The sequence below is a fragment of the Ylistrum balloti genome, unplaced genomic scaffold, assembly GCF_031769215.1.
Source record: "Ylistrum balloti isolate Yb309-2 unplaced genomic scaffold, AGI_CSIRO_Ybal_v1 Utg370220, whole genome shotgun sequence".
Lineage (NCBI taxonomy): Eukaryota > Metazoa > Mollusca > Bivalvia > Pectinida > Pectinidae > Ylistrum > Ylistrum balloti.
Window position 1 is genome coordinate 523021 of NW_026782185.1, and position 27082 is coordinate 550102.

The 27082-nt window shown below is 36.9% G+C and overlaps 1 protein-coding gene across 1 annotated transcript; it reads right to left on the reverse strand.

The window, feature by feature from the left end:
- Nucleotides 1-8371: 8371 nt before the first annotated feature.
- On the reverse strand, nt 8372-24273 carry LOC132551827 (estrogen receptor gamma-like). The gene is made up of 9 exons (XM_060215973.1): nt 23180-24273; nt 19104-19330; nt 17123-17233; nt 12051-12164; nt 11805-11926; nt 10706-10886; nt 9435-9576; nt 8948-9078; nt 8372-8649 (listed from the first exon to the last, which is right to left on the reverse strand). Exons 1-9 carry the CDS (start codon nt 24271-24273, stop codon nt 8372-8374), a joined length of 2400 nt encoding a protein of 799 aa, XP_060071956.1.
- Nucleotides 24274-27082: the final 2809 nt, after the last annotated feature.

Below are 27082 nucleotides of genomic sequence, written 5' to 3' on the forward strand. Positions count from 1 at the left end.
GTTTTGGTTATATGCCTGTAAAGCCTTATCCTATGGTCCAACTCCCAACACCCTCCCTCCCGCTCCGGTTCGTCAAGGATACGACTCCGTCACTATATGTTCAGTAGATTTAATGGGTTCTTTTGATCACACCTTAATAAAAAAAATTCTTCAAAGTTTTTTTTATTTCATGTTAGGCTTTTTGTCAGAAATTTGATAATCATGATTATAAATACAAACAATTATTTCGTATGAAGAAATAAACACCACTGATTTAAGTCTTTAGACGTTAGACCCATGAAGCCTTTCGCTCCTGTCAAATATTTATCATTGTAAATGAAATAAATATGCGATAAACAATTAAAACCTGGTAATATTTATTTTGTGGCAGATGTAGTGAAGGGTAGAATTAATTATTCAAACTTTGAAAGAGTGTCGGTATTCGTTTCTTCAGAAAGTTTTTTTGCATATTCAAACTGATTTTAAAATAAAGTAAGAGTTGTCTCCCATTGTTTATTTTGTTATTTGTTTTTGTAACTGAATATGTAGAGCTCCCACAAATAGTTTTCTTATTTTGATTTTGGATTAGATCGCGAGTTTGACAAAATATCTTTATTGATCCGAACTCTCAAAAGATCCTCGAAATTTCTATGGGGACAAACTGTGCTCATCTCTTGGCTGACTGATTTTTGTTTACAGGTCACAAAGACTTGCGAAGTCCTTCAATTTCACTTCCAGATATATTGATGTTGTATTGTATTTGATAACGAGAAATTCAATGACCGTGTCCGTCATATATACCCAACAAAACTGGAAATCAAGGACTCGGCACGCTTTTACAACGAAAACAACATGAACAGATTTCAGCCAAGCTGTATGATAAACTTCATGATTTCAATTTCCTTGTCATAAACTTTCCATTTATGGATACCAACACATCTGCATCACAACCTATGGTGTTTACGTGTCGCAGTCCAATTGAAATACAAGGACCAGCTCGCAATATCACATTTTAGGTCACTCGGGACAAAGTCTCATGACGATCTTTTGCGATCCCCTTTTGTTTGGCGTCGTGCGTTCTAAACTTCTAACATTTTTTACTTCTTCTGGTTAAAATTCCTCGACCGATTTTTGATGCGAGATGTCACCAACTGACAGACACAGGGTGTCGAGAGACATAGGTTGGCGAAGATGAAGAAGTTTTCTGGCCGTCACAATGATCTCACTAAGAAATATTACACATGCAAATATTTGTTGATATGAAGCTGGACGCTTACCTTGATCTCATTTGGGAACGTGACACTATCATCTTGGACTGACCAAGATTTACAATGCGGGTATCGTCGTTGAAGCAAAAGACGCTTACTCTTCCAGAATACCTGGTCTTGTTCTCCTTTTACTTAAACAGGAGTCTCTGTGTTAAATTGTCGCTCATATTTCGCCTTCGTTCCATATCATATGTCATAGTTGATTTTGTAGTTATATATGTCTGGTGGTTTAATTGTTGTAACTTTGTTCTCATATGGGAACCTGACATTATTCACTTGCATTGACCAAGATTTACATGGTGGGCGTCGTCGACGAAGAAAAACGCCTTGCTTTCTGGAATACCTGACTTTTTCCAGGAGTCTCCGTAGAAATATTTCTTTTGACGGACGGACGAAGAGTTCACTTGGAGGTGATTAGAAATATATAAAAGAAAATTTGATGTGCTAGAAAAATATTTTCATAAAAGTGTAACAGGTTTCTAATCTTGCATCTATCAAAACTTACCACTGGAAAAATATCTATTAGCATTCAGCAACGCTCTTGGAAATCAAGGTTCTCCGCCCAAGGCTGTATGTATTGACACAGTTTAGCAGAGGGTCAATGTATATAATGAAACATTAACTAGTGACACTTAGGAAGGCTTCAATGTGATGAGAAAACTGTATTGGAAATAAGGGAACGCATTCGAGTGTACTAGAAAAAGATGTACTCACATGTCGCAGAGACTTTAATGTAGTAAGAACACGAAAGCCAATGTCATATTAAAACGCAATCATTGTCAATTTTCTTTTGCGGCCAATATGAGAAAAGTAGGACGACAGTATTTGTTTCAAAACCGCGTCTTACAGTCGTGCTCCACAGTCTTATAGTAGTATCAGAAACGTTTTTTTTTTAATTCTTCGCAAAGACATTTCCAAAATAAATTGTACTGGTGGCGATTACGAAAATGTTCCTTAAGCTGGTTATATGAGGTATAGAAAGTTTATGGAAGTAATAGCTTGCAATCCTTCATATCTTTCGTTTTGTTACTGTGCCCTGTTTTTGAATTTATTTATTTATTTATTTATTCTAACTTTTGAAATGAATAAATTAAACTTTTCCAGACCTGTTAGATAATTTCGTTGTATAACTCGGAACAGGCAAAATTTTGGTTACATACAAATTTCACCACTTTTCTCTCGATTTCTAATTCATAATCTGGTCCTTTTTAAGTACAAGGAGTAATGTGCCCCAACAAAAATAATGCTAAGCAACAAAGTCACGGACCATTGAACCGAAGCTAGTCAGTGCAGATAACCTCATTTTGATAACTAACCAATTAAACACAAATAAACTGTAAGGAAATAATCAAGTGTTGGATCAATAAATAAGGACCAAAATGCAGTATTAACTATGGAAATAAAACTTCTAAGTTTAACCCGTACCATGGCGTTGGGTTTGAGGTACACGTGTTTGAAGGAAGTCATTATGGAATCGATCGAATTTGTTTACAGTAAAGGTCATCTTGAGGCACATATGTTGATAAATTTTGATGTTTTTTCCCTCGTAGCACTTTAGGAAACATGAATCAGATTTTATTTTTTATTTCAAAGAAATTGATTTAGAAGATAAGACATTATTTTATTCAGTCAAATTTTTCATTTTTATTATCAAATTTATTGAAGAGTTACGTTATTTTGGTTGAGTGCTCAGCTGACAATACTTTAATGACTGGCTTCTGACCGGTCTCTTAACGTACTGCAAAATCTCGTATTACATTAGCGAGGTAACGGGTGTGTTTACGTTACAATTTTTACATGTTCAGTGTGAGGTCATTGCTTGGTCACTCCACCGCGGGGTCACTACCGAGGTCAACATCCATTTAAATATAGAATTTTTCTTTGTGTGGTACTAATACAGGAATATTCCCACACTGCCTCGCGTTTAGCTTCAGAAGCCCAGATAAGATCACCGCCGTCCATATAATTATCTAGGGTATTCATTTGAATATCAGACATTTTATAGAAACCCGTGACTACTGTATTACATTAGCCATCTGAGACAACAATAGTTTTTTTTCTTTTCAGTCCAAACGGATATTATAAATGAAACACCAATTTCTGGCTGTAAATCTGTGTTATTTCGCTTGTCAGATTCGCTGTCCCAGTATTATACGATTAAATTGTTCCTGTCAAATTCAATGAGTGTTACATATAATAGAACAATTCATCCTTATTTGGAATATCGTAATTTTTTCACATTTACTTCACGATTGAAAACGAATTGATATTAATCAAACGTAGAAACAACATATATTTTCAGAAATCTATGACTGTAGTACGAGGGATGGTTGATGTGAGCCTCATATTCAAGTGTTTGACTTTTGGCGGACATATTGCATTATGTTTCAACATCTTCAGTATCTATACACTTTAGCCAGCGATGTTTAAGGGCCTCAATTCCACTTTTAAAGAAGTCCTATTCTTGACCGTTCAGATAGCTCGCCACTACATGTATGACGTCACAATCTGACTGAAAGTGGGTTCCGGAAATGGACGTTTTCAATTTAGGAAATACCGCTACCCATTCGACATAAGCTGACCAAATGACACCAGTCTTCGGGTAAACAGCCTTAAATAGTCAGAAAATAGTAGAGCTGGACAAAGACATCCTTGCTGAACTCCTTCCATACAATCTCACAACTTATCATTCAGCCCTCGTATGTACATGAATTGTACCAATTTTATACTTATAAAGACAAAAAAATATAAAAAGAATCCTGAGGTACATCGGTTCGAATCCCGTTAAGATGAGATTATAGTAAGTTTGTAAATTGTTTTTGCAACAGCGCTAATTAAAAAATTGAGGGTTTGTAAATTGCGCAAACGTTTAAGCAAATATGATGATAAGGCTGAAGATCGTTAATGTTTATATAGAGTATATCCGTCAAACTCATTCGACATACATAGATGTTTGTGTACAAAAAGGCAAATCATCGTTATTCGAAACCAAAATAATTTCATCTCGTCCGCACAACTCATACGTCTGATAGCACATAGTGTAATATCTATAGTCATCAGCTTTTGATGTTTGTAAGTGAAGTCATAAGATATTTTATCAAATGGGGTAAAAAATCCGGACATCGGTGTTGTTTTCGTATTTAGAATGCTGAGTCGTCTCCGTATATTACTGAGTACTATAATTCGGTTTTAATTTCCGCTGATTACGTGTCAGTTCTTTATCCAAGAATCAATAACTTGTAAAGATATGGACGATGGTTGTTAGTTCACATAATTATCCCAGAAATCATAACGACAAACCACGAAATTCGAGTCACACGAACATGATTTTACAGGGTATTTTAATGAATAAAATAAGTATTATCTCTGTGCAGTAGTTGAGCCCGCACCATCAGATTCACGATTGCCCAAAAAAGGAATGGCTCAAATAAGTTCTCAATTCCGTAAAGCTTGCCGTCATAAAAACAAAGAAAATGAATCCAACAACAGATCGATTTTATATTTTAATAAAATACATTCGCCTTTGAACATAAAAGAAAAAAACATTATAAAATACAATAGTGACATAACAGATAACCAGTATAAAGAACGGCCACGTGTCATCAACAGGTTTCTTCTGTTGTACATATTACTCTATTCATCATAATTGTGGTAAAAATAAGTATATAGAATTTAGTTTAAAGGATTCTGCTGAAAATTATATAATTTTGTATTTCATATTTTAAAATCATACAGGAAAAATAGAAAACATTTTTGGCAATTTAGATTAAGATATCGAAAAATTCCAGAATGAATTTTGCAGTGTTTAAAAAAACGTAAAAAAAAAAGAGAGAGAGAATAAATGAATATCTGATAGTTGTAACACCTGGCACATTTTCAAAGCACTTACTATAAACTGGTATACACATAATTATAGGTGAATTCCCTGCACCAGCTTGGCCTCTATCTACATCCAACTGACCAATCAATAGGTGTAGCTCTCTACCCCTTATAGTACGGCAGTTGAATGTCTATAAGCTTGCTAACATATACTATAGACTAAGCATGGAAATTCATGCACTATTCTTGATCTGTATAAGGAATACAGACAATTTTACATTGCAGTTAAAATATAGTGCACTTTTTACGTGGCCATATACAGATTATTTTCACTCCACGTGTGCTGTTTAACAGCTCCACAAATACCATATCAAACCAATTATAAAAGACGGATCTGCACTTAACAATACAAATAAAATTACTAGACACTAAAAATCTTTTAATTTTCGAGGAGTCATATTTTCGCTGAATTGGAGGTTCCAATTGAACTTTAAAATTGAAAGAAATCTAAAGGTGAAAATCGTTATAAGTTTCAGTACTTCCGTGAAAATTGCATCCATTTTGCATCCCACTTTTGACAAAACTGCGAAAATTTGAATCATTGAAAAAAAGAACCGTTATAGTATATGACATTGCTCTAACAAAATATCTTTAAGAAATATTAAATGTAGATGCAGCTGAGATAACAAATAAAAATCTGCTCGTCATTGAAACAATTACCGCGACAGCTTCATGGTAACTTTTATAACTTTAGAAAGATATCTTGTCGACCGTAGTCATGTTTTGTATTAAGATTTAATGATAACAAATGCACCAAGCGGCAAAAGGCGTGACATCCACCATCTTCTATACTCCTGGGGTTCACTCTCGCACTCTGCACCCTTGGAACATTTCATGGCAAAATTCAAGGTACAAACGAAGTAATTTGATTGGTTCCATGAGAAATAAATTGACCAATCACACGCTGATTACTTCCTTCCGACGATTACAACGGAGCAACACTCAATTTACATTACAATATCATGTTTTGCAACCTAGAGATTCGTTTCATATACATCAAAGGATCAGACTAGTATTTTCGTCTTGTCCACGAGGTGTCGCTCAAGGAACCTTCTATTTTGTCATAGGATGTTCCAAGGGTTCAGAAGGGTGATGGTAAGCCTTGGAGTATCGAGGATGGTCCTAAATGTAGTATTTTATATATCATATGTAAATATAAAGAGATGTTTTGTGTTGATAACTTCCAACCATTGAACATAACAAACAATATGAACAAAGAATGACATTTTTAAAAACCAATAAGCAAAATGTGACTGACCAAATATCAAAAAGCAGATTTACATCAAAACACACATTAAATAGAACTTCCGGGCATGTATGAGTGACATTTGGAAGGATATATTAGCATGTTTTATATATATATCTGTAGGTTTATAACCTACATCAGATGAGAACATTAAATAAAAACATCGGAGATTGAACTAATTACCGAAGGAGACAGCATTAAACATGGTAAAACGAATTTAATAATCTACTTAGTACGAATGTTAATCAATAAATCATACTTTTCCCTGGACATGAACAACTTGTATCATAGGTTGCCTGGGTAACTGTCATATTTGTGTAAAAAAAAGTGTCAGTGATACCTCTCCTAATTCTTCTCAACGTTTTGCATTAATTATGAAAAGATTATTTCTGAGTTTTAGAATTCACAAAATGGACAGAAACATACTGTTCTGCATACTACACGAGAAAAGAAATCCAAACTGGCTCCATTGTTTCTAATTCTAAATCTGAATTGAAAGGTGTAATTCATTTGTGTGTCTTTTGTAAAATCTCTAAATAAAGCCGCGGATATGTGAATACACACTGAAACATAATAACATTTCAAGTTGTTAAGGGGATAATTCTACTGTGGTATGAGAATTACAGATTCTCGTGTGTGTTGATAATTACGAGTTTTAATCAATAATAGATGCTGAATACTCATTCATCTATACCAAATTCCTCGTGTCATTATCTGGACAAAACAACTTTTTTCTTTACCATAAGACATCTTTCGGTCAAGAAAGCCACTAGGCAAAAAGTGAAATATCGGCCAAATTAAATGATAACCATAGCACATCAGATATAATCTATTAACCATGAACCTTATTAAGGTCAAGATAAACTCTTAACACATGTCATATCAAACAAATGTCAAAATACGGGCAAATATCGGTCAAATACATTCTACCCATAGCACATGTATCGGTCAAATACATTCTACCCATAACACATGTATCGGTCAAAAACATTCTACCCATAGCACATGTATACGTCAAATACATTCTACCCATAGCAAATGCATCGGTCAAATACATTCTACCCATAGCACGTGTATCGGTCAAATACATTCTACCTATAGCACATGTATCCGTCAAATATATTCTACCCATAGCACATGTATCGGTCTAATAAATTCTACCCATAGCACATGTATCCGTCAAATACATTCTACCCATAGCAAATGTATCAACCAAAAATAACTCTGACCATAGTGCACACATCGGTCAAAACTAATTCTGACCATGTTACATGCGATAGTGAAATAAAACTATGACCACGTGACATGGATCAGTAACATTAAACTCTAACCATTTGACATGAACCAGTTAAAGTAAACCATTTCTAGGTTAATACAACTTTTACCATTGGACATGTATTTACTTGGCACATAAAAATCCCAGGAATACGTCCTCTAAACTCGCTTCCCAGGAACTTTAAACAGATGGTGATGACGCTTTAAGCGATAGATTAAACAGACATGATGACGACACAAACAATTTGTTCAATATGTCTGCTAATAATTACAACATGTTAATATTGACCAGTACGGACACAAGGTGCCCACACTTTGACAGGTAACAAATATTAAAATCTTCTTCAGTAAGTCAAATCGTCGTCTTAAGTCACCATTCAGCAACTCCACATTTAGGCTGCACCAAATACAATATTATGATAATCTTGATCAACACAATTTAACATCCGAACGTTCACGAGTTCACAAACTCGTACATATAATTTTGGGGTCTTTATATAGTTACACCGACGTTACCAAGTTAGGTGCGAGTCCATGGGGTGTCATTATAATGTCCCAACACCAAGGTATCAGAGTCGGAGTCAAGTTGACTCGAAACTCACTCAACCAAATGCCCTATTAAAGTTCACTTTAAATGTTTAAACAGTATCAACATTAAATCCTTAAGACCGTGAAAACGCACCAACTTTGACGTGAAAATACCGAGAATAAATGATATTTTCTATCACTCTCCTTCATTACCTGTCCGCTTTTCAGAATAGTCCTGTGCATCCAACATTTCTTTTAATAAGTCACAGAAATACACAGTTTCCTCGTTTTTCAGTTTTTGAAAGTATGCGATACCCCTTTCGCCAGCTTGTCGTAGATGCGTGAGAAGCAGAAGAATGGACGGCACGTGTCTCAGGTTGTCTGGATGATATTTTTGAGCGGTGTCAACTAAGGCATCTAATATCGACTGTCTCATGTCGTGTATCTTACTACAGCTGGCCAGCTTTCGGACTTCTGTTTAAATAGATAATACGGATGTGTTAATTATAATACAGTGAAAGGTACGATTAGTATAGGTAAAACCTAATCGACAATGTTCACATACACGAGTCAAGTTTAACGTTATTTTCACCACTTTGTTATTTGCAAAATAATTCTGATAAATTCAGATATGTATTTTAGACATTTCAAAACAAATTTTTTAAAGAAAAAAATTAAATGTGTTGTCATTTTAAAATGTAAATTATCTAATTCATTCCAACATGAAGACTTTTTAAACATATTTTTTTCTAAAATGGGGAGAATAGCTCACCGGCGTTCACGAGAACTGTAGCCTGAAGCAGGAGAAGTTCATCCTTGTGAAGATGACATTGAACCATCTGTTCAGAGACAGCCGCAACTTGTTCAAATATTTCGGACATCCCAACCGTCTCCCAATGGGGCCTAGGAAGGGGAAACAGTACAAATGCTTGTCAGTTGTTTGTTCGTCATGTTTAAACCAGAAAGTGTTTTTAATCTTTTTTTTTTTTGTTTTTTATTTGCTTATGTACCATATATATGTATAATATATATATGAAAGGTGATTAGGCCTTGTTAAAGAGACACCTTAAGAATAACTGCTTCTGGCAAGGCAAAATCTTCATATGACCATTGTTTTAAATATCATCAACTCTCTTCCAACGTATTCTTAAGATGTTGTCTTTCGACCTTTCAGCCTTTAACGAAAGTGGATCAGGAATTCCATGTCATTATCCTATACAATAACCGCTGACTCGGTTTGTATGTCAGAGTATTGTTACCTCTCTAGTATAAGATCGGAAGCAAACGCCAGCCGTTTTCCACCATGGTCCATCGACCGATATGCACAGTTCAACAACAGGAGTTCCATCCAACAGCATTCGATAAGATGGACTTGATCACTTAGGGACAGATCGGTGTAGCCTAAGGACAGAGAATGACCAAGTATAAACAGTGTAGTGTCCAGCAGTGACCATGCCTGTGAGGCCTCGTCACCGGACAGAGATCTTAACCACCATTATTGGCTAAACTAACGACCTTTTATGACTTTGGGCAGGAATGATCCTCTTATAAATGACCATTTGATCAAAGGCGGTGTGCTCGGACAATAGTGTCTGGACTTGAATGACGCGTACAATGAAAGATGTATTGTGAACTGTTATAAGGCGAGTATGAAACATTTTAATTTAAGCGGACGTGATGGGAACCGATCAAGGGAATCGTTACAATTTTTTTATTTATACGTTCCATATTAAAATGAGAAAACATGGCCGGTTTGCGGATTACACCGATTTTAAAAAGGAATTTCTGAAATTATTTAAAATTTACAGTACATGCAAGTGATTACTCTTATTTTCTCTTCTCGTTTAATTACTAGTATTAGCAAACTGTATTTCTTTTTTAATTTGAAATACTTAGATATATTATTCAAGGCATAATAACACATATCTATTCGTAAATGATATGTGTTAAAGCTTATTGTAAATCCTGTCAAATCAAAATAAATAAAACATGTAACGGTACAACGACATGGAACATCTATAAAGATACTGCCATAAGGAATTACCATAAAATGGTTATAGATTCATAGAACGAAAAGTGAGAGTGAAACTGTATAAATAGGGTTCATGTACCGGGTGGAAATATCAATTAAATTATTATCATTACATATATTAACATTTCGCAACCATTATGAAAGATGTTATTCCAACAGAAACTAATCACTCTTGGTGGCCCGGATGTGAGCGCAAAAAGGGTCTTATTGTGGGAGGAAACCGGAGTACCCAGGGGGATCGAAAAAGGGGCAAGTTAAAGGCGAGTGTGTTACCACTTCGCCACCAGACCATTCGAGCGGAAATAGATCATATTAATTAATTCATGATATTTCCAAATGAAATCTTGGTCTCAGACATTTCTAAATACATGCGTGTTTTCTCGAGTCTGTCAGGTCACATGCATGCTAATATGCCAATTAAACAGTCAATGTTAAAACACAATAACATTTATCGACGTAAAATTGTCTTTTATTTGATATGGGTAGAAATAAATTTACCTGGAACATTCTTGGCCCAGTTGATAAGATGGACCAGCTCTCGTTCGGACAGCTTAGTAAGGGAGTTTAGTAAATGCACCTTCGTGGGTGGCACACTATGATTGTGGAAACTCTCAATCGTAGGCAAATCCGCCTTGGCCAAAATATCCAGTATAATAGATGTCTGCGATCGTCTCGGACTCTGAAAATGAAAGCAAAATTAAACTTCTTCGCCATAATTCACATAAATCTATTCAGTAGAATAGTATCATGTACCTATTGTCTTTGATCAGCATCTTTCGATTGTTCACCAGTCAGCAAAATTCAAAGTATTTACTAATCAAACGTTTTGGAAATATCGACCAACGAAAGGAATTCAAATACTAACCAATCAACGGGGTTTTCAATAATTGACGGATCAACAGATTTTACAGAAATGACCAATCGATGGATTTCAAAATATTGGCCAATCACTGGCGTTTAAAATATTTACTACAATTTCAAAGAATTGACCAAACAATGGAGTTCAAATCATCGACTAATCAACAGATTTACAAGATTTGTCAATTCATCATGTTTTAAAGTATTGACTCGATCAACAAACACTCTAACTTTACAGTTTAGAAATACAAACACTAAATATAGGTGGATGTTTGAAAACGTAAGAACGCTTTTCCTGAACTTCTGACCTCATCGTGTGGAAGAGAATGAATGATTTTTAGGGACGTCAGCCAACAAACTAGTGTATTACAAACAACAGGTTCCCCGTGTTGACAAGCAAACAATTGTCAACATCCTCTTTTTGTAACATAAACAGGAAGTTTGGATGTTTCTTACACATTCGCTGTTGGTCTTCCTGTTTACTGACATCAACAACGATTGTGTAAGAAAGTTCATAGCCATTAAACATATACTCTTATTCTTCATTTTCTTTCTTGAAAACGAAACTCAATTTGAGAAAACACTTTCCAATATCTATCCACACAAATCGATTTCCATAACACTAAAAAGCATTTTTTTTTTAAATTTCAAACCAATTTGTTTTTAAAACTCTTAGTTGTCTCAGAAAGATTTATTAAGGATCGCTATTTAGATTGCAAATTAAATTTGATTTCTTTACCTTTGCTGGATTTGGACTTCCACTTGTTGAGTTTACGGTATTGTCCATGGAATCCGCACGACTTCTCTTTGTCGTTTGCTTGCCCATGTTCAGACAGCTCTTTCTATCTTTCCTCTGACTCCCTGTCAACCGTCGGAAATTAATTCGTTAGAGACACTTTTTTCATGATTTCATTACTTTGCTTTGTACTATCATTTTTTTATGCGACGTTATTAGAATTTTCCGGTGGTGTACTATGTTTCCTACCTTTGTTCATGCCGACCTCATAACATTTACGCAGTCTGCACGCCTGGCAGCTCTTTCGTCTGTGTTTATCGATGGTGCAAGTGTTGGTTGCTGGACACACATAATCAACTGGCCCTGCAAAGCAAACTTTACTGTAATCACACGGTACTCAATGTAACTATACCTACGCTACTCGCCTACACTGTACTCACACGGTACTAAAACGATACCCGCACATTATTTCACACAATACTCAATGTAACTATACCTACGCTACTCGCCTACACTGTATTCACACGGTACTAAAACGATACCCGCACATTACTTCACACAAAACTCAATGTAACTATACCTACGCTACTCGCCTACACTGTATTCACACGGTACTAAAACGATACCCGCACATTATATTTCACACAATACTCAATGTAACTATACCTACGCTACTCGCCTACACTGTATTCACACGGTACTACAACGATACCCGCACATTATTTCACACGGAACTCAACGTAACTATACCTACGCTACTCGCCTACACTGTACTCGCACGGTACTACAACGATACCCGCACATTATTTCACACGGTACTCAACGTAACTATACCTACGCTACTCGCCTACACTGTACTCGCACGGTACTACAACGATACCCGCACATTATTTCACACGGTACTCAACGTAACTATACCTACGCTACTCGCCTACACTGTACTCGCACGGTACTAAAACGATACACGCACATTATTTCACACGGTACTCAACGTAACTTTACTGTGATATATACTCAGTAAAAACGCATATTGTGTACCCACATCGCAATTAGTACGGATATAGCACCCACACAATACCCACCTTGCTAACACTTTAACAACACAATAAACGGTACTCAAACGATACTCACATGGTACTAACACAATGCTACACTGTATTTACACGGTACTCCTACTGGCAGCTCCAACACTGTATTCGTACAGTATCCACTGATTAAGTACGTAGCACTAAGATACCCACACAGTTATTTATCTAACAACACGAATGTGCATGGTACTCAGTACTGGAGTGTATTGACACGGAAATACGGTACCCGCAAACAATTCCCAATATTTCCTCAACTGATGGAATACGTTTATCATATCGTACACCCTTGTCTGTGTGTTAACTCCAACGTTTTGGAGATATCCCTTAACAATCAACGAGTTTAACACGACTCGTGCTAATCCGATGCTTTCTCATTAAGTAAGTATATACGTAACGTAACGAACATGGCCTGTCGGTTTACCATACGAACGCGCCAACGCACGCAGACTTCATTTACGTATGTCACTGGATCAGAGAGTGCAATGTGTTCATCTACATCTGAAGCCAAGCCATCTTTTACCGAAAACAAGTTCAAAATATCTCGAAATAAAAAATGATACTTAATTACTGAAAAAAACAACAAACACTCTACTTTCTGTAGATTGCCGGATAATTTTCATTGATATATATTATTTTATCATGTTGTGTTATGAGTAAGAAAACTTACATATTTTCCGTGATATTTTTCCTAGCCCAATCTAACCATACACATTATACCCAGGTCTACATAGTTTAAATCGATACACAAGACCTCTATTCCCGGACCTCATCTTAGCAGTGCTACCGATCGGCTGCAAACGGCGCAGTAGGGTCACGTCAAACTCTAGGGGAGAGGGGAATCTTACACTAAAACATCCAGGATATACCGAATGACCCCACCTCAGCTAATCACGTGTTCGTTAGTCTGTGTTTACGAGGCGCTTTAATGATTTCCATAGAGTAATAATTAATGATGGTTCAAACAGACGTGGTTTACTGAAACATGTCTAGAGATTTAAATTTCAATCAGCGACGTTGGTTCACAGCATGTCTATAGGGTTGTTTCTTTTAATTTTTTTCCCTGGATTTCCTGGGATAATATTACATTCTGATAGCTGACATCTCGAAAACACTTGCAATTAGCCTGTTAAATATCAAATATTACCAGAAGTAGCTAAGATCGCAAAAAGAAAGTTTGAAATCGAGGATTGGATTGGATAAACAGGGACCATGGCGGCCATCTTGGATTTCACATTTGTCAAGGAAATAGCACTACCTGATAAGTAATAAATAATAAACGTTTATGTCACACATGACATAAATTTTAAAATGTCAAAGTCAAGGCGATTATCTTGGATTTTAAAGAATACTCTAAACCTAGCAAGCGCTCAAGTTCAAAGCCGGGAGAATATGATTTGTGGATGTCAAGGTCATAAATGGTGCAGCTTTAGAAACATCTACTACTTGACCGTGATTCCTATTTTTGACCTTTGTGCACTGATGGGACTGAGTCTACATTTGTAATGGAATGCCCAGTAGTCCGGCAGAGATATCCTAATTTAACTTCATTAATCGAGATGTCATTTTTTAAGCAGAGAAACTCGGAATTAATTCATAACCCATCCGTCGTTTAAAGTCCTCGTGAAAAAAATGGAATAAAAATTTTAAAAATACACACACAGGGACCTGAGAATTTGTCACAGAGTTGAAGATAAAATTCTCGAAATTGACATGCTATAATATGGAGACCACGGTAGATCCATATTGTAGTAGACCTCGGCTTTAAGATTCTACGCAACTCAAGGACACTGGCGTTCGCCAGTGACACAAAATCTAGAAATAAGAGACGGGAAACCAACCAACCAACCAGATTAGCAGGTGTCGGTTGACAACAGATTCAGAACTCACTATCTATTGATAAATTCTCACATGCTTCATATCGTAAAAAAATCTCTACGGACACTAATTCAAAAGGAACTCCATTGGTTGACCTTGACCTCGTTCTTGCGACCCATATTCTTTTTACAAGATACTATAGACTTGTATTGTTTCAATAGAGAACGCTCGATGTATCTAATCACTTCCTGTGACGATTTATTTCACTGTCGCGTACCCATTAAGGAATGGTCTTTACAAGATGGCGGACGTAGACAGTCACAAAATGTAGGTGCTCACTTCAAGCTACAAAGTTACTGGGTATGTAAATATCATCTGACCAGTACAAGTATCACGCGAAACTCAGAAATACTCGAGATTTGTGTTAGAATACTTTTATGGTACTGTTATGATCATAAATAATTATGAACCCTTCGCAAGGTTGAACCAAGTGTTGAATTCATCAACGAGGCGGTATTTGCTGCGAGAGATTTTGTTCGTATCGAGATATATAAACTATCGGATGTTTGTTTTTCTGATCAGGGAGACGTTTCAATAACGTCCGGTCTTAAGGGATGTGTTATTTATACTCAACGTCTTGTAATATTCACAACTAGGATTGGTAGTAACAGCTAGATCCAAAGGCTGTGATAATAGACTGAAACCGGAACTTCGTTACGTTCAGCTTCAGGGAGGGGGGAGGGGGGCAAGACGGGTTGTTAGTATATGACAAAACTTTGAAATTATAGCACTATTTGAGTAACATGAGAACAAGATTTGCTGCGTGAGTTTGTATTATGTTTTATTTTAAGGAATAAAAATACGGTTCCTTTCCGAAACCTGCGAATTTTAATGAAAGGCAAACCAAACTTGTAAATATTATGCAATTTATTCAAACATCATGTGATGTTATCAATTAACATGTGTCTGAGGTAACATTACTCAATATAGGTATAAGTGTATGCAAACTTCGTGGGAAATAGATCGGGCTTCTTTCGACCAAAAGTCACTGCGTTCGAGCTCCCACTAGGTAAAAATATCATGAAAACAAACAAGAGCAGAACACATCGTCAATAAATCACTCAAAAATTACCAAAGCCGTATAAACAACTGTAAGACAATATTAGGTAGAGTACCAGTTCAAGATTAGATCTATTATACCGCGTTTTGTGAGTCTTTTTCCCGTTTGACAGTGTCGCGAGCTTGGGTACTTTGTTGTTTCCATTTGTAGCTAATAGACGAGTTTCCCGATGTCGCTTTATTACCCACCGACAGAATTCCACAAAAACGAGGCACAAGGTGTCAGAACTTTGTTTTCGTAATGACTTCAACAGTGGAAGAGTGTGATATTGCCTTATAGGGTACTGTATACGAACATTAAGTGTCGTTGTTTTGAAAAGCGTATTACTAGAGTAAGCCGTCTGAAAGGAAATAGGATTTTGCTGGTTGTTATATGTATATGCGTCTGAAGTCCCGATTGGTTGACGGACCGGAGTCACAACATCCACAATCACTTGCTGATTTCGTAAGCAGAAACTTTGGAACTTGAGGATAAGCGGTACATTTGTATTTTTCCAGTGCGAGTTTCAATGTCAAGAACGATAACTAACTTCGGGATCACCGATTTTTCGTCCAAATTTCCCCAGCTATGGCTTAAACCAGAACATTTAAGCGAAACATTCGAGTTAACGAAGTTGATACGCACATCCCGACCAAACGATTTGAAACCAATGATATAAACTTTTATTAAGGTACTTGTATCTCATTCTATATCCTATTACAGTCATTAATTGGACCAATCCGTAACCGAAATGGGTTTATTTTTGGAACCAATCCGTAACTTTCTCTATCAATTTGTTATATATATATGTTTCTGAGGTAACGTAAGCAAGATTGTTCTCCTTCGTTTGGGGAATATTATAGGTCGATGAGCATAAATAATATATCGTTTAAAAGCTTATGTTATCGGAGTGTCTCCCGAACACCATTTCGATATGAGCAAAATTTTACAGCAAGTCCCGCCTCGATGCCGATTTCAACATTTCGCTCAGCTCTGCGAAAGACTCACAATTATTTATGACCATAACAGCATCATTCAAATATCATTTACAAAATTCGAGTATTTCTGAGTTTTGCGAGGAATTTGACCAAGTCGGACCTGTGTAGCTAAAGTTAGCAACTACCTTTGTGGCTGTTGGCGTCCGCCATCTTGAAAAGATCATTCCTCAACAGGGTACACCAGAGTATTTTCTTGGTGTAGACACACAATTGGCAATCCGATAAAACAGTAATTGTGATCAGTACCTCTGTAATTAATCAGATCTTCAGATAAAGTGGAATTAAGATATCGGTGGATAACAAGATGTTCAAGACACTCACCCTGTATACTCCTCTTAAAGAATGCCTTGCATCCCTCGCAGGACCACACACCGTAATGAAAGCCTGACGCATTGTCGTTACACACCTGGCATAACTTGTTTGTGTTAGCACCTGTTGAAAAACAATATAGTTTTCACACTGTTCTTCAAAATCTAGCTGCATCATAGCGATAATGACAATTAATCAATAAAGACAACATCACAGTATGGTAAAAAGATTAGGGAAACTTGCAATGTTACGCCTTCCCGGCCTTCACTTTAATTAGTATAGTACACCGACCTATTACTGACGTCATCAATATCATGATATGTTCAGATAAAAACTGAATATTGATGGTAGACACGGCAGTAATTATCTGATGTATGTTCTTTTAAGTCGTTACTTTATATGCATCAATGTAATTTTCCTGAAAAGTTTACAATAAGCAGACATATCAAAAGAGCTTGTTAAATAGACTAGGCATACACGTGTAAATGGGGAAAGCCGAACAAATACTCAGTCCATATACACACTGTATATTGTACACAATAATACAAATGTCTGTCCTAATACACACGTGTATATTGTACACAGTAATACAAATGTCTGTCCTAATACACAGGTGTATATTGTACACAGTAATACAAATGTCTGTCCTCATACACACTGTATATTGTACACAGTAATACAAATGTCTGTCCTCATACACACGTGTATATTGTACACAGTAATACAAATGTCTGTCCTAATACACACGTGTATATTGTACACAGTAATACAATTGTCTGTCCTAATACACACTGTATAGTGTACATAGTAGTACAAACGTCTGTCCTAATACACAGGTGTATATTGTACACAGTAATACAAATGTCTGTCCTCATACACACGTGTATATTGTACATAGTAATACAAATGTCTGTCCTAATACACACGTGTATATTGTACATAGTTTTACAAATGTCTGTCCTAATACACACGTGTATAGTGTGCATAGTAATACAAATGTCTGTCCTAATACACACGTGTATAGTGTACATAGTAATACTACTGTCAGTTCACTTGATTTTACCACGTGTTGTTTCTGTGTACTTGTTTCATTGTATAAACTTGTATACTAACGCATGTGTACTTTATAGATACAGACAACACACGTGTATGTGTACCCAGTCCCAGACGAAATTGACACTTGTCATCCGTCACTTGTCATCGATTACATATGTTATGTCCTTCGCCGTCAATCACGTCCCGCGTAAAGTCCTCGGGATACTGACGAGTGTTTAGCCTGTCTGGGACAACGTAACGGTACCGCGCTTAACTACTCTACATCACTTTAAACACCCTATGAAACATTCGTGTGTCCCTTTCTTTTCTTTCGTGAAGTTTTAGTTTTTTTTCGTTGTAATCTTTATCGTCTTTGTAAAGAATTTAAAGATTGCAGTACAAAAGTACAATTATTGTTCTTGGCCTAGAAAAAGCAGGATAAAATAAAAATGCAGATCGAACGGGTCAATATTTTTTATGGAGTCGGCGGGAAAACTTTTTGTTACCATTTTTCAAAAATAAGTTTTTGTGTCTTCCTTTCTAAAATTCTGGATCCGTCACCGAAGATGCAATTTAAAACGATTTGAATTTTCTTCCTGAACAATTACAATTGCTAACCTCTTATTAAAATGACATCTGACCATGACCTTCAAAATCATGAGTGAGATGATATTTCAAAGGTCCATCGGGTAAAAAAAACCCATAAAATTAAGTTCTTTGTATCGTTACCATATCCTGATGTATTTTTTGATGATATTCTACATTGTTTGAACATTATTTTGGCCAGATTAGATCCAAAAATTGCCAGGATAAATACTGATCAAAAGTAGATAAATATTAGCTTATTGTCTTCATGGTAGGAGCAGATCATGATAAGGCTAATATCTGGTTTGACCTGACGAAATCGTGTGAATTAGCGACACTGAGTTACATTATTTGTATACATCAAGTTACAAACCTGTTGGACTCGTGTGCTGCTTGAACTTCCTGCTTCCGGCGTAGGACATGGAGGCGTCGAGGAGGGGGAGAAGGGAACCTTCATGGTCCCTCATGTCGGAGGTCGTGGATGAAGGAACATGGCTCGATGGGGGCATCAGGTGCGAAACTGATAGGTAATTCCCAGGCGACATCATACTGCCTACCCCCGGGTGTTCGTCCTTGGGGGTCATCTTATCAAGGGAATCCCTACGAAAAAAAGTTAAGTAAAATTAAAGATTCATTGTGAGAGAAAAATGCATTTATAGAGACGTATATGCACTGAAAATCTCATTTCGTATGTCACTACTTCTAAATCCCATACGTATCCACGAAAACATGAATACAGGTGAAACATCGATATTGAAACATTTGTTTATCTCACTACAGCCCCATTATCCATCAGGGCTCCAACGTCAGTGCTGTAACAAAATAATAAAGTTGACCGTTCACTTCCTGTTGTCCGTCCATTTTTTGACCTCTGGTCAGCAACATCTCAGTTTACCTGTAAAAATGTGTGGGATCCTCCATCTGAAAACATCCCATCAACATTTTCCTTTCAATTGGGTATTTAATAATCCGATAGGTCGGTCATCTGAAAATCCGAGTTCCAGATGGTCAACTGGTCCGATTCATTAGTCCGGGAAAAGTTTGACCACAGCAATGGCCACCCCAATGAAACGAGAGCCACATACACTCAGCTCACAGGATGAAATAACACCACTACGTATGTGTGTAATATGTGTACTGGTCAGTTGGTCAGTGACTCCAGCCAGTACACGCATCGGTCAGTCTGACCTAGTCGGCCTGCCACAGCACTGCCCACTGGCTAACCATGTGTAGTTCCCACAGGTAAAGGGGATGTGAATGAGAAACTATTTCAGGACACTACAATATACATACACCATTTTTAATGATAAATTCTAATGTTTGAAATCGATAAATGGTCAACGATGGGCGACAGGTGGAGAGAAAAAGATCTGAACGTTCAGTCGTATTCTTTGTCACGTGTGCCGAGGTTTATCAGTGACAGGCAATGCTAACTTTACATAGCCATTCTAGAGTGATGTAACGTGTCATATACAGAGTTACTGAGGACCAGTGGTACTCAATACACAGATGCCACCTCAGACTTTTGAATTAACAAATTCCGTTGTACAACGGCAAATGTCGCCGAGTTGAATAGTAAGCAGTGTCATTCCAGTCTCTAGCGTATTATTTTCTAAACACTATGCCACAGACTAATGACACTTTCTACCGAAACCACTAACAAATAAAAAAAATTCCACTCCACACTCTCGTTTCAAAGTAATACTTCAAAACATATTGACTGTTTCACTATTCATTGATATTTTTCACCGAATCTATGCGAATTAGAGATAAATGTGTAAATTGCGATAAATTCCATTTTTTTCATAGTTGACCAATTCTGGTAAAAACGTACCCAAGCATATCTGATTTTTCGGCAAGGAGTTTCACTATGGACACGGCACCCCCAGGTTCGGTGATCCTACGTAATACAGTCAGCGCATCTTCAAAATCGGCATCCTGTACATTAAAGCGGGCTTCCATATCCTCGTAAACATGAGACATGTAAACAATATCATACCCACGATCCAAAAAAAATCCGTTATAGAGGCATTGGCTACACTACCATTTCAAGGGTTCCACTGGACACTGGTGATGGTCATCCATGGTGGTTTGACCATCGCTTAAATATTCCACTAAACTTGCTCCAGTGATCATCTGAAGTTTAACTGTTTAAAGCTATGATACACAAAAGACTGACCATTGGTCAGCAACTTCAGCCAGTTCAACAAAGGCCGGGAATCAATAATGTTATCCGCCTATACTCGGTCACATGGAGTTGACCGCTCGGACCTAATGTCTTGGTAACCCCGTGACCTGGCCGGAATAGCTGGGTATCGTAATACAATAAACACGACATGCACCGGCTCAACCGCTGGTCAAGCGCATACACGCAATACCGGGGATTACTCCACTGACCAATGGTCATCAGCAGGCGAAGCCAGCAGTAGCAGGTTTCTATTAGAGACAGGAGGGGGAGAGGAAGGGGAAATGGGGAGATAGCCAAGCGTGGTAAGATACTGAGAAAAGTTGACGTAAAATAACTTGCTACATAGTAGGTAGTTGGGATCTGAAATGAAAACCGTATCAGAGGTAGAAATGAAGGTGGAATGAAAATTTACAGGAAATATGACATACAGGCAGGAATATTGAAGGAAGGAAGGAAGGAAGGAAGGAAGAAGGAAGGAAGGAAGGAAGGAAGGAAGAAAGAAAGGAAGGAAGGAAGATACTATGTATTTATAGAGAATGAGATTTAATCGAAACCCTTGCATTCTGAAGATTGGATTGTGTAGTTATCTTAACTTAGTGTGTACTATTCGCCTCGTGCACTGAATCTCTCGGGGCTCTCTGTAGACCTCAATCAATCCATTTGTTTTTGTTACAACTACAGAATTGTTACACAATTCTATTCATATTCCTGTTGTTGAGTTGTTTTATTGTTTTTTTTTTTTTTTTTGTTTTTTTGTTTTTGTTTTTTTTGTTGTTGTTTTTTCAATAAACACTCGGCCGATTCAATTGTATTACTTTATAACTCTCTTCTGATATACTGTTTCAAAAATATATTTCTAATACATATTTTTCGAAGATATTTTTCTTGACATCCAGTCCAGAAACCCTGCATCCTCATTTTCCAAAGGAAAATCCGAACTAATCAGTTTATTAAAAATGATCTTTGGGTCATCGTTTGAATTTGTTCATCAAACGATCAACAATCATCAATTATATACACTCCAAAGTAAATAATTTTTATTCATCCAAGCTGGCCTATGTGATTTATTTAAAAGAAAAGAATCAAACCATTGTTGAACACTTTTTATATACATTGAAATATGTGATGTCACATAATCATTGATTAACATTTTAAAATACATCCTAACGAAATTTGCGTTCAAAAATCAACATAGGTATGTAAGAGTTATGCCCCCTAACATCGTTATCCGTAATAGTTGGAACGACATATCTGGTACGAGTTATCTCCCATGTGTCTAAGAGAACAAGGTTCTCAGTTTAGGTTACCAAGGAATAACTCCAATTGAACGCGAGTGTTATGTAAAATTTACCCGAGTTCAAATATAGTTATCCTGGATAACCTACATCAAATAGAAAGTCAATCCTTATCTCTATTTCTTTTTCAATGATTAAAAACAGTTGCGTTTAAATCGATTCCAAAGTTTACAGACACAAAATAACGAAAACGTGTAACAAGCCGGTCTGGAAATAACCATCATGGAACAGCCAATGGTTAAAATGTATGTAACAGCAACAAAACGAACATATATTCCAGCGTTGACTCTATTGAGATTCAGTATAAGAAAATTTCAAAAGTGTGACCAAGAATGACCACATTTCAAACGGACACTCGAGGATGCATTTCAAACCGCGCAGTGAAATTTAAGTCCAGTGTGTGAAATGTTGACATTACGTGGGAGTCCTTCATTCATAACGTCATATCACTAGGCGCGTGACAGACTTTCACATTATGTGTGACGATAATGATAATTAGCGAGTAGTAGGGTAACTACAGCGGTAACTGTCTATATAATTAGATACAAAAATAAAGTACAGTGAATTAAACTGATACAAACAGCTATCGTGTGACGTTTTTGGACTCGACAGTGATGCTGTGGGACTAACTTGTTCATGCCCACAAGATGACAGAGGTACACTGTATTTATTACAGAAGAAAATGTGCTTTTTATGTTTTTAGGTACGCGATAAAGATTTTTTTGTGGTTTATCTTCATAATAACAATTCCCTATCAGTTGATTTTTATCATGAGGGTGACATACATTTTTAACAATGTATATAGAAACAACAATATGCAAAAAATCAAATCTAACGAAATGTAAGCCACGAAAGACTGAAAAAAAGACACAAAGGACCCAAAAAATTAATATCTAAAGATTTAAAACACCAACCACACATCAGATTACAAATAATTAATACTCATGAAAATGGATTTTTACAAACCTGTGTAGATCGTAGCCGTTTACGAAGAAAGGGAACGCCCCACCAAACGTCACTTCCTTTTCTGCTGGCGGTGTAGGGTAGCCAACATGACCGGAACTGCTGAAACGGGGCTCCTTCAACATACCAACCAAGTTTTTTCTAGCCTCCAAATACTGTTTTTCGTTTGCTGTAGATACACTTTTATAAGGATTTATATTAAAGTGCATATACGGATGGATGTTACTATCACTTAGGCCTAAAGACAAACTATCGAAGTATCTTGCCTCCATGCTGTTCTCAGTCTTGGGCACCTTGCGCGATAAATCCCGTGGCTCCGTTTCCATGCCGTTGGTATACATTGATGAAATCAACGACGAGTGTCCGTAATAGTAAGGCGAGAGGTAACTTGGTACTGTCGTCACTGGCATACCGTTCGCACGTGACGTTATCAGCGATGACGCCACAAGATTATTTAGAAGTTTATCATCACTCTTCTTACCGAGAACGGAAGCATTGCTATTTTTGTTGGGCGATTTAGTTTTTTCCTCAATGGTCGGCACCACTAAAACTTCACGTTTTTCTGCGGCAGGTGGTAGCGGATCAGGAGTGGATTTCCGGTCAATTTTTTCTTCGTTTTCAAATTTCTCAACTTTTTCTATTTTATACTGGGGAGATTTCGCATCAACGTCGTGAATCTTTTCGGATGCATTTGAGTTCGTTGGTGACGCACTTCCGCTTACTGGAGATTGTTCGCCACAACTACTCCCAGGCACTCTTTGTTCTTCTGTTTCTTTTTTCTTTATTATCAATTCTCTTAACAGTTTTAATCCTGCTGTTCGACTTTCTCCGTTAAACGATGAACAATCCAAGTCAATGCTTTGTCGGGGGGAGCCCCGACTGATGTCAGATTCACCCGAATAGGAATTCGTACGATCCCGAATGTCGGAATCACCGGAAGTGGATCCACTTCGATTCCGAATACTGTCTGTGGAATCCCGACTAGAGTAGGACCAACATCGATCCCTACTGTATCCATTCCGAATCATCTGCTCCTCGTTAGAGAGAAACTGGTCGATAGACGTGCGGCCGGTTTTTGGTTTTTTGGGCGGAGGCATCTTAGCAAACTAGGTAAACCTTTTCATGTAATGAGCCAGATATAAAAACCGCACTTCTGGAAAGACGAAGGTGGTATCCGCACATGACCTGTAAAATAGATAAAATCTCGTTGATATTTAAATCATAACCAACTGCTATATTACATATGAAGCCTTTAAAACCACGAAAGGGTAAAGTAGCTATGTACAAAATATAATCGTGCGGTTCATTTTATAGATAACATACATTGTTTGCCAGAAATTGATAACCACAATGTTTGTCACACCGGCGATGTCGTACGTAATACATACAAACTGCCGAATGGTTATCACGGTCGATTTCCGGATAAAATTCCTGATATTACCATTCTGGTTTCCCAGTGGTGCTTCAGCTTCTTAAGCTTGACAGTCAGGATAAGGGGTGTGGCATGGGAGCGAGATAGTGGTACGAGGGGCGGGTAGAGGTTATAATAATAACAGCTGAATATAACAGTCTAGGTAATACATCAGATTGGTCGGCAAAGAATTAGGAGAGTGGATGATATTTACGTATATAGCGTTACATCAGCTAGACATAGAGATGACCCCTAGGAGAGAGGGAACGAGTTAGGATGATAGACGTAGAGGGGGTCCTTTGGAGAGAGGTAACGACTTAGGATGATAGACGTAGAGATGACCCCTAGGAGAGGGAACGACTTAGGATGATAGACGTAGAGGGGATCCCTAGGAGAGAGGGAACGACTTAGGATGATAGACGTAGAGGGGATCCCTTGGAGAGAGGGAACGACTTAGGATGATAGACGTAGAGGGGATCCCTTGGAGAGAGGGAACGACTTAGGATGATAGACGTAGAGGGGATCCCTTGGAGAGAGGTAACGACTTAGGATGATAGACGTAGAGGGGATCCCTTGGAGAGAGATAACGATTTAGGATGATAGACGTAGAGGGGATCCCTTGGAGAGAGGTAACGATTTATGATGATAGACGTAGAGGGGATATCCTAGGAGAGAGGTAACGACTTAGGATGATAGACGTAGAGGGGATCCCTTGGAGAGAGGTAACGATTTAGTATGATAGACGTAGAGGGAATCCCTTGGAGAGAGGGAACGACTTAGGATGATAGACGTAGAGGGGATCCCTTGGAGAGAGGTAACGATTTAGGATGATAGACGTAGAGGGGATCCTTTGGAGAGAGGTAACGATTTAAGTTGTTTCTGGGTAACGTTATGGATGTGGATTAAAAAATTCATTAATCCCTTGAATGAATATTTACAATGGTGTCATTCTGCAGGTTATCATCTTATCAAGATATCTTATTTTGATGCAAGACTCTATTATGCTTTGTTTTTCGCCTATTTGGGTTGCAGTTTTTGTTTCGCTGATTTTGTCGTACTGTCAGGGTTGATTCTGGTTTCTGCTTAATACAGGAGTGTAATGACTCGCTTGCTGTGGAGGTGGGGATCGTTCCGTCCGTACCTTAATGAAAATGTTACAATGGCGTCTCTGTCTGCACTATTCCTAAGTGCATTATATACAAAATTTAGTATATACATTTGTACAATTACAAAGATATTCGTTACTTCAGTTATTTACAATTACATATCTGCTATGGTATAAGTTTACGTTTATTTTCTTGATTACATTTACTTTCTTCTCAATTCCTTTATAATTTGAGAGAAATGTACAATTTTTATAAAATTATCTCTTGTGAGATTTCCTTGATTGCAATGTTAACATTTTTATTGTATTTCTTTATATTACTAGATATTCCAATTAACAATTATTCTTTAAGAAATCATTATGATATTTTGTAGTATATAAGGTTTATTATATCTTACCTTAATAAAAAATATTTCAAAAGCGTCTATGTCAGCACAATTCCAAAGTGAATTGTTTGACACGAAACTGCCTTTTTAAACCAGGTACCATTGAGATAATTCCATCTCAACTACTGACCAATGGTTGTGGCGTGACATACGCGAGTCGAGGTGACCCTGTTTTTATAATTTACATTTTGTACCAACAAAGGTAAGATTATTTTTCTCTCTTTGAGATGGGGCTATAATTCCGGTACCGTAACATTATATACGATGAACACTGGTCGTTTCCAATATCTGAAAGAAGTCAATCCCCTTATAATCCGCTAATAAGCGTTCGTAAGACTTTTATATACAATACTAACATGTATGGATTATGTACTTATAAAACTGTCCTGAGTTCTCTGAGTAAACTACACACCTGTATCAATATTTTCTTAGTACCAAATCGGTACAAATATTCTGACATAGTTGTAAGTTATATATACACTTGTAGGTTGATTATTAAATAAATATTCAAATATGATTACGATTATCATTGTTTATCAAACCACACAATTTTACTAAAAATAACATCGTAATATTTACCTTGGTGATATGGTGCTTTGGTATAAGAACCAAATCTGTTCATGGGTTCATAATAGCGTATAAAAAATGTGTCACGGACGCATCGCCTTGCAAGTGCGCATGCACGCACAAAGTGATCAATATGTAACCTCCTTATCTCAGTGGGGGTATGATATAATAGCAATACTTAGTCCATGTTTTATTTGTTCAAATATCCGATTTTAAGTGTCATTTTTTTGTGCAATAACCGTCTTTACAAATTCTTATACAAACACACTATGATTTGTATATTGAAATATATAATAAAACTACAAAATCGAAGCTGTGTGATACAAATATCACTTTGGGATTAAATGTTGGACAGATAAGACGAGAAAAAAAATGATGAGAAAATATGATATAGGCTATAACTGGAGTTTAATTATCGGGGAATCCGATTCGGAATA